This window comes from Scardinius erythrophthalmus (genome assembly GCF_964197995.2).
Source record: "Scardinius erythrophthalmus genome assembly, chromosome: 15".
Classification (NCBI taxonomy): Eukaryota; Metazoa; Chordata; class Actinopteri; order Cypriniformes; family Leuciscidae; genus Scardinius; species Scardinius erythrophthalmus.
In genome coordinates, this window is record NC_138235.1 from 41,249,567 (window position 1) to 41,259,566 (window position 10,000).

Genomic DNA, 10,000 nt, shown 5'->3' on the forward strand with positions numbered 1-10,000 from the left:
TATGTGTGTGTGCTGTATATAATTATTTTGTATAAATACACACACATGCATGTATATATTTAAGAAATATTTGCATGTATATACTGTATATTTATATATAATTTATATATAATATAAATATTTTATATATATATAGCCTAAATAACACATATATGATTGGATGATATAAATATGATATAAATATTGTATATAATATAATATAAATATCATTGTAAGAGGGTACAAACATATTTCCCTTATTAAAGTAATTAAATATTCCATATCCATATTCATATATATTATTAGTGTACATATTTAGATGGGCACAATGAGAAAAGGGTGATTTTATTAATAGAAGTAAAAAAAAAAAAAAAAAAAAAAATCTCACGAGAACATTGTGATTAAATCATACATTTTATTTAATGTCAAAATATTAAATATTTACATTTTTCGTCTTTGTTTTGTTTCTGTAGGCACATTTAGTGACAGTTTCGATACTGCAATCATAAGTTAACAGGTGTTACACTTCCTGTGTGTGATCACGTGATCTGAATCTGGCCAATCGCAGCTGCCAGAACACAACATATACTCCCTATTTGTGTTTATATACAAATACAAATTTGACATAAATAAGATTTCGAACTAAATGGCAAGTGACCAGATAGATCTCTGAGAGATATCATAATTTATTGGAGTACAGTATTTTTTGGAGAAATAAAAAGATAACATAAATAAACAAACATATAATGTCCAAATATACATAAGGGAAAAATAAAAAATGACTAACTCTTTGCTATCGCTGAATACTGCAGCACCACGGAGAAGTCGACCCTGACACCGTGTCCTAACCAGACGCGACACGTCTTGCAGAGAGACTCCGCCCACACTCTCTTCTGATTGGCTGTGATTTTGGACTGATTTGGTTGTGAGTGCAGTACACTTGCAGAGAGACTCCGCCCACACTCTCCTCTGATTGGCTGTGATTTTGGACTGATTTGGTTGTGAGTGCAGTGCGCTTGCAGAGACTCCGCCCACACTCTCTTCTGATTGGTTGTGATTTGATGTGATGTGATTTTGTCATATCTCTTAGTTGCGTTGCTAGAATCTCATCGCATCGCGTCTGGTTAGGACCTCAGAGATGTCACAAATATAAGTTTTTGTAAAGAATGTAAATTCACATATTTGAAATATTTTAAATGATTTCAAAGAACCATTCGCTGACAAAAACTTCCATCAAGTATCCTCGTTATTGTTTTCATCAGTCTGATACTTGCGGCGTCTCTTTAAGGGTCATGAACGACGTTCTCCTTAACGTATAAAGTATATTAAGCCAAAGTATAACATAACTTATCAACACACTGTTCATATAAATTAGGTTTGTTCTGATCGAAATGACTAAGTACACGCAAAAGTACAACAGAAGAAGCCAGCACAAACGAACACCTTACGGCCAGAAACACACTGTACACAAATACACAGACACCAATGATTGATTGATCGATGAACATACGTCACATTGTGTTTCTGTGGCGCTCAAAGTGATTCCTTCAAATGTCAGTCTGTAACTATTGTTCCATCTAAAGTTGCAAAAACAATAGCTATACTTCCATCCACCGATTTTTAACGCGCATTTTGTGATATCGCATAAAAAAACACTGGATGGAATCGCAAAAATACGCATAAATTCTTGTTAAAAAAAATCAAAATTAATTTTTTTTTTATCTGATAAACTGTGATGGAAACACATTTTCATAATAAACCCCTCGATGTTCCTCAGCAGAGGCTGTGATTGGATAACTGGAGTAACCAGTGGACCAATGGCGTCGCAGCATTTCTAATGTTGGTTTGGTGTTTCTGAAACGCTGGAGTCGAAGTGTGTGATCAGGATGATGTGGTTTAATTCCCTCCAGAAGTGTCTCACACACACGAGTGTGTTCCCGAACACCAGCATCTGAACGGAAGTCAGAATTGCGAGATATTAAGTCAGAATTGCGAGATATAAAGTCAGAATTGCGAGATATAAAGTCAGAATTGCGAGATATAAAGTCAGAATTGCGTGATATTAAGTCAGAATTGCGAGATATAAAGTCAGAATTGCGAGATATAAAGTCAGAATTGCGAGATATTAAGTCAGAATTGCGAGATATAAAGTCAGAATTGCGAGATATAAAGTCAGAATTGCGAGATATAAAGTCAGAATTGCGAGTTATAAAGTCAGAATTGCGAGATATAAAGTCAGAATTGCGAGATATAAAGTCAGAATTGCGAGATATTAAGTCAGAATTGCGAGTTATAAAGTCAGAATTGCGAGATATAAAGTCAGAATTGCGTGATATTAAGTCAGAATTGCGAGATATAAAGTCAGAATTGCGAGATATAAAGTCAGAATTGCGAGATATTAAGTCAGAATTGCGAGATATAAAGTCAGAATTGCGAGATATAAAGTGAGAATTGCGAGATATAAAGTCAGAATTGCGAGATATTAAGTCAGAATTGCGAGATATAAAGTCAGAATTGCGAGATATAAAGTCAGAATTGCGAGATATAAAGTCAGAATTGCGAGTTATAAAGTCAGAATTGCGAGATATTAAGTCAGAATTGCGAGATATAAAGTCAGAATTGCGAGTTATAAAGTCAGAATTGCGAGATATAAAGTCAGAATTGTGAGATATAAAGTCAGAATTGTGAGATATAAAGTCAGAATTGTGAGATATAAAGTCAGAATTGTGAGATATAAAGTCAGAATTGAGAGATATAAAGTCAGAATTGAGAGATATAAAGTCAGAATTGCGAGATATAAAGTCAGAATTGCGAGTTATAAAGTCAGAATTGTGAGATATAAAGTCAGAATTGTGAGATATAAAGTCAGAATTGTGAGATATAAAGTCAGAATTGTGAGATATAAAGTCAGAATTGCGAGATATAAAGTCAGAATTGCGAGATATAAAGTCAGAATTGCGAGATGTAAAGTCAGAATTGCGAGATGTAAAGTCAGAATTGCGAGATATAAAGTCAGAATTGCGAGTTATAAAGTCAGAATTGCGAGATGTAAAGTCAGAATTGTGAGATATAAAGTCAGAATTGCGAGATGTAAAGTCAGAATTGTGAGATATAAAGTCAGAATTGTGAGATATAAAGTCAGAATTGCGAGATATAAAGTCAGAATTGCGAGATATAAAGTCAGAATTGCGAGATGTAAAGTCAGAATTGCGAGATGTAAAGTCAGAATTGCGAGATATAAAGTCAGAATTGCGAGTTATAAAGTCAGAATTGCGAGATATAAAGTCAGAATTGTGAGATATAAAGTCAGAATTGCGAGATATAAAGTCAGAATTGCGAGATATAAAGTCAGAATTGCGAGATGTAAAGTCAGAATTGCGAGATATTAAGTCAGAATTGCGAGATATAAAGTCAGAATTGCGAGTTATAAAGTCAGAATTGCGAGATATTAAGTCAGAATTGCGAGATATAAAGTCAGAATTGCGAGTTATAAAGTCAGAATTGCGAGATATAAAGTCAGAATTGTGAGATATAAAGTCAGAATTGTGAGATATAAAGTCAGAATTGTGAGATATAAAGTCAGAATTGTGAGATATAAAGTCAGAATTGCGAGATATAAAGTCAGAATTGTGAGATATAAAGTCAGAATTGTGAGATATAAAGTCAGAATTGTGAGATATAAAGTCAGAATTGAGAGATATAAAGTCAGAATTGAGAGATATAAAGTCAGAATTGCGAGATATAAAGTCAGAATTGCGAGTTATAAAGTCAGAATTGTGAGATATAAAGTCAGAATTGTGAGATATAAAGTCAGAATTGTGAGATATAAAGTCAGAATTGTGAGATATAAAGTCAGAATTGTGAGATATAAAGTCAGAATTGCGAGATATAAAGTCAGAATTGCGAGATGTAAAGTCAGAATTGCGAGATGTAAAGTCAGAATTGCGAGATATAAAGTCAGAATTGCGAGTTATAAAGTCAGAATTGCGAGATATTAAGTCAGAATTGCGAGATATAAAGTCAGAATTGCGAGTTATAAAGTCAGAATTGCGAGATATAAAGTCAGAATTGTGAGATATAAAGTCAGAATTGTGAGATATAAAGTCAGAATTGCGAGATATAAAGTCAGAATTGTGAGATATAAAGTCAGAATTGTGAGATATAAAGTCAGAATTGTGAGATATAAAGTCAGAATTGTGAGATATAAAGTCAGAATTGTGAGATATAAAGTCAGAATTGAGAGATATAAAGTCAGAATTGAGAGATATAAAGTCAGAATTGAGAGATATAAAGACAGAATTGAGAGATATAAACCTGCAATTACAAGAAATAAACTAGAAATACTGAATTTTTTCCTCAGAACTGCATGTTTATTTCTTGCAATTCTGACTTTATATCTCACAATTCTGACAATTGTGAGATAAAAAGTCGCAATTATCTTTTAAAATGTTTTATTCTGTGGCGGAAACAAGCTTTCATAAAACACAAGTATTGAAATCGCTAAATAAAGCAGTGCTTCCCTCGCATGTGTTCACGAGAACAAAATCGTCACTTCTGGGGAAACTGGCGCAAAATATCAGTAATAAAAGAATAAAAAGTGTCTCGGTAAATGTGTTTCCATCATAGTTTATGCGCATGTTTTCTTATCAAAGAAATTGAGCGTAACGTTTTCTTGTAGCACTTTACAATAAGGTCTCATTTATTAACATTAGTTGATGCATTACCTAACCTGAACTCACACTGAATTAACTGCTTTTACAGTATTAATTATACTTTGTTAATGTTTGTTAATACAAATGTTCATGCTAGTTTACAGTGCATTAACTAATATTAACAGAAGCAACTCTCGATCTTACAAATGTGTCAGTATATGCTGAGATTTACATTTACCAAGATTAATAATACATACTGTAGAAGTATCGGTCATTGTTATTCATCTTAACAATGGTAAATTAAATGGTAACACTTTACAATAAGTTTACATGAACTAAGAATGAATACTTCTACAGCATTTATTAATCTTAGTTAATATTAATTTCAACATTTACTAATACATTATTAAAATCAAAGGTTGTATTTGTTAACATTAGCTAATGCACTGTGAACATGAACAAACAATGAACAGCTGTATTTTTATTAACTAACATTAACAGAGATTAATAAATACAGTAACAAATGTATTGCTCATGGTAAGTTCATGTTAGTTAATACAGTAACTAATGTTACCAATGAAATCTTGTTGTGAAGTTTTTTTTCAATGCACATTTTAATGCCATTTCCCTCCAGCTTTTTTAATATCCCAAAATTTGCATTAGAACATGTGGATGGAAACATAACGTTCTTTAACTAACTTGCTCAGCAAGATTTGTCTTCAAACTTGTAGTCGTAACAGTGAGTCATCACATTTTCTTTCTTTAAAACTGTTTTAAACTCAGTTACAGAAAAGCGTAGACTGGTCTAATTTGAATCCATTGAAGCGGGAGTTTGCGCTGGCGTACTTGCGTAGAGTTTGTTTGTGGCTGGATGCGCCTGAACACGAGCACCTGTGCGTGAAGGAGGTAGAGCGCCGTCTAAAGAGTCTGAACCCGAGACTCAACAGAGGAAACACAACAGCAGTCTCGCTTGTTCTTCAGTCGCTCGGTTCACCGGCGGATCCGTGCGGAGACGAAGTCCTTCAGTGTTTCACAGAAAGCAGACCGGACCCACTTCCAAGTGCCGCTGGTCTCCTGGACTCGAGGGAACGAGACCTTGGACGTCCACGATGGGAAGATGATGAGTGTCCTGCGTTTGGAACAGGAATCGGGACTGATGCCAGCTGCCGTCGCGGATCTGTCGGGAGAAACGGGAAAACGTCACGATTTTCCAAGGGAAAATAAATCACTCAAAAAACAACAACAAGAAACGCACAGATAAGTTGCATCAGTGTGTATTAAAAGTTGGTAACACTTCACGATAGCGATGAAAAGGTTAGCAGTTTGACGATAAAATATCGATATAACGATATAAAATACGATATAAAAAATATATAAAAATATATAAAAAATATTTCAAATATCAGCTCTGCCTTAAATTATTACATTGTTTAAATTTATACATTTTTAGCTAACTGTGATTTCGTATGTACATTTCAACCGCCACAGTGGCTATAGGAGTGACTGCGTTTAGGGTTGGGTATCGTTTTAATTTTAACGAATCCGATTCCTAATTTCGATTCCAATAAGGTAAACAAAAACAATCTTAGACATCATTCACATATTGGGCCCTATTTTAACGATCTGAAACGCAAGTATCAAACGCGAAACGCAAGTAACTTTGTGAGCGGATCTCGGGCGCTGTTGCTATTATACGTGCGGGATAAATGACTCTTGCGCCCGACGCAAATCTAAAATGTGTTGGTCTGAAGTCGCTTCATTTCTCATAGGTGTGGTTTGGCGTAACGTGAAATAAACCAATCAGAGCGTCATCTCACATTCCCTTTAAGAGCAGGCGCGCTTGTTCCATGGCGGATTGCTATTATAACGGTGGATTTGCCAGGAGCGGTTCACAGCCGAGGAGACCGACGTTCTCGTCAGGGCCGTAAAACACAGAGAAGTGACATTGGGGATGGAGAAACACACCCAGATTAGCTTCGGTATGATAATTTGGGTAAATGTGTAAGCTAGATTTATGCCTATTTTTCACATCTTCATGGACACCACAATGATTTCCCTCGTGTGGTAATATTTTTCCTTGTAATTATGTATGATTTGCAAAAATGAAAACTGCTGTGTCTGTGTAGACGAGAGAATCAAAGTGTGTGTGTGTTGTGCTCACGCTACATTATGGCCAAGCATGCGCCCTTAAAATAGCATATGAATAACGCGCCACTGACTTTTCGCTGAACCGCTCCCGGGAGCGCAAGTTCATTCCCTAATTTACTGACGTGCGTCTGTGGATGGAAAAGTCCACTGTGCGTCGGGTGCAAAATAGGAATGATACATGCGTCGGTGTACAAAGTTGCGCTGGGTGCGAGATAGGGCCTGTGTGTTATTGCAAAACATTTAATTGTATCTGAATATCATGAACAGAAATCAACAGGCTAAAGAACACTTACACAAGGTTTAAAAATAAAATAAAAAACCCTACCCTAACTTATATAGTTTTCAAGCATTATTAAAGACGAGTAAACACTCGTAAACAAGTAAATTAGCAATCGCAACAAATAGACACAACTGAACAAAGATATGATTGAAATAAACAGTGTTTTAAGATTTTCAGGTGTTCAGGTACAGAAACTAAAATATCTGCAGTTTATCAATAAAACATACATTACAAATATATTTACAGAAGTTATTCAGTGAACTTTCTCTTTGTCTTCTGTAGTTTTATTACATGAACACAGAAAACAGAGTCTCTCGCTCGAATGGTTTAAAGTCATATTAAAATACACACAAAGGAATCGATAAGAGGAATCGAAATTTGTATTATATAACAAGTATCTGATTCCTGACTTCAAGTATTCGATTCCAGAATTGAAATACAGTTTGGCATTAAGCGAGGTTAACAACAGTCTCACGCGGGGAAGTTTCGTTTTGTGTGAAAGCGTGATGGAAGGCAGAGTGCTGAGAGAAATGATATTAAACAATATATGAAGAGATTAATTCTATCACGTCACGTGTAGACTAAACCCGGTCCTGATTCACATTAGAGTGGATCTTCAATCCAGATTCACATCACCTCACAGTTGTCCAGAAGCACTTGAGGACTCAGAGGCGAGTTCTCCTCGAACTCCTGACCGTTCCAGCCTCGGAAACGCAAAGCCCTCGGCGCGTGGACGTCAGGATTCGCCGGGTCGTTGAAGCAGTGGAGAGAAACGCTCTGAGTGACCGTCACACTCAGCAAGTGTAAGAACTTCATCTGGACTTTCCCCACATCAAACACGGCCTGTGGAGACAAACAGGGTCACGTCGGAAACACAAACCAGCGTCTCAGTGTTTATGTAATCAGCATTCTGCGTTCTGGCAACTGTGTGTTTACGGTTTACCCTGACAAATGATCCGGCTTACAGGAAAATCAGCTTTAAATTAAAATCAGATTGTCCTTTCCGAGGAAATACGAGATTGAGTTACATCAAACGCTTCTCAGTGTTTAGATAATGAGGAAACTTTGCTTGATTTTGTCCGTAAGTGAATGAAGAGAGAGAAATAAAACACTTTCGCACAGTCATGTTCAGATTCAGATGCGGAAACATTCGTTTTGAGCTTTTACAGTAAAACCTCAGTGGGTTTAATCAGAGATCCATGGAAATAATGTCATTAAATGACCCGAATTAAAGTGTGAGGTCAAAATAAATGTATTTTAACCCTCTGGTTGCCTTAAAAATTGTACGTTTAGTTTTTTTCACGAATTTTTTATTTCATCTTAATGGTAAGAAACTTGGTATATGAACAAACACACAAAAAAATCATGGACGTGTTTCGAAAAGATTAAATGGTCCTGAAATAAATAAATGTAAGTATGAAAAAAGTTATGGAAGTTTAAATTGACAGTAAATCTAATACACTGTACTTAATATTTTTTCTTTTATATAAAATATATATTTTACAAAATATTTTTTACTATAAAATTACTATAAAATTAAAGCCATATTTCTAACCAAGTCGTGTTCCAAATTTGAAGTTGATATCACAAAAAAAATGAAGTTCCCATGAGATTTTATTTAGGCGTAATACCAGAAATAGCCACCGGGTGACATACATTCCATTGAATTTAATTGTATGCATTCTGCCATAACAAATTAATAAAGTTCTGTCCAAATATCACTTCTGTCACAAAATATGGAACCTTGAGACTCAGACCTTTCTTACAATATGTGGTTTGTCAAGATTAGAAAAGGTTTTGATCATAAATTCTGAAACATGATGACAATACCTTCTCAGCGGAGACGGGGTTCACACAGGTCTGTCCGCCTGAGCTGAAGTTACAGAACACCTGGATGGAGTCAGACGTGCAGCCCAGATTCGGATCCACCCAGAACAGTCCTGATCAACACACACACACACACACACACACACACACACACACACACACATTTGGCGATTTAATGCAGTCCTTCCACAAGAGGAGTTGAAAGTAGAGATGCACTGATACTACATTCCTCCACCGACACCGACAGCTGATTATTTAGAATGATGATGTTGACCGATGCCGATAACAATAGTTAGATTTTTCATAAGGAAAAAAAAATCTCTCCCAAATAATGCTTCAAATTATACAGGGAACTGTCACGTCACATTTAAGAGCGTCAAAAGGCCATTTATTTGTCTGAATTTTGTTAAAATGTATAGAAATTGAAAGCTGAGACTTTGTTTCTTATCAGAAGTAATAGCTCAAAGCTCTTTGTGATTATTGGACGGGAGACGCTACAAATAATGTTTGATGTGGGAAAAACTGCAGATCTGGCAACCCTGAACTACAGCTGATCCACAGGGCAAATAAAGCCTGCGTTAACTTCGCTATTTTTAACTGTTAAAGCCTTAGTGTTGCGTAAACTCACCCTAAATTCAACACGAGAGATTGTCTTCACACACAGGATGAGTGTCAGTCTGACACGTTTTTGATTGACAGGATATAATCTGCCCTGATCATCGGCTGTTTTTAAGCAATCGTGAAAATAATGTCTTCATCTGTGCATCTCTACTTATTTGTTTTATTTTTTCTATTTTTCTACTCTAAGTATTTAAATTAGTTCAGAATTATTAATACACTACCAGTCAAATGTTTGGAATCAGATTTTACATAATTCTAACCATCATATCAGAGTGATTTGTGAAGGATCATGTGACACTGAAGACTGGAGTAATGATGCTGAACATTCAGCTTTGATCACAGGAATAAATTACACTTTACTGTATATTCACATAGACAACAGATGATTTACACTACAATAATGTTTCACAATATTGCTGTATTTTTGATCCATTTCAATTTCAATGCATTTATAAAGCGCATAATAATACACCAATGTTGACTATAGTGCTGC

The 10,000-nt window shown here is 35.4% G+C and overlaps 1 protein-coding gene across 1 annotated transcript in view; it reads right to left on the reverse strand.

The window, feature by feature from the left end:
• Positions 1-3,780: 3,780 nt before the first annotated feature.
• The window catches only part of col24a1 (collagen type XXIV alpha 1 chain), a 111,544-nt gene continuing 105,324 nt past the window's right edge, over positions 3,781-10,000 (reverse strand). Inside the window, exons 58-60 of the mRNA XM_081387093.1 lie at positions 8,890-8,999; positions 7,696-7,902; positions 3,781-5,808 (exon numbers count right to left, since the gene is read on the reverse strand). Of these exons, the coding sequence (XP_081243219.1) occupies positions 5,662-5,808; positions 7,696-7,902; positions 8,890-8,999 (464 nt within the window). The 3' untranslated portion in view covers positions 3,781-5,661. The remainder of the gene's footprint in view (positions 5,809-7,695; positions 7,903-8,889; positions 9,000-10,000) is intronic.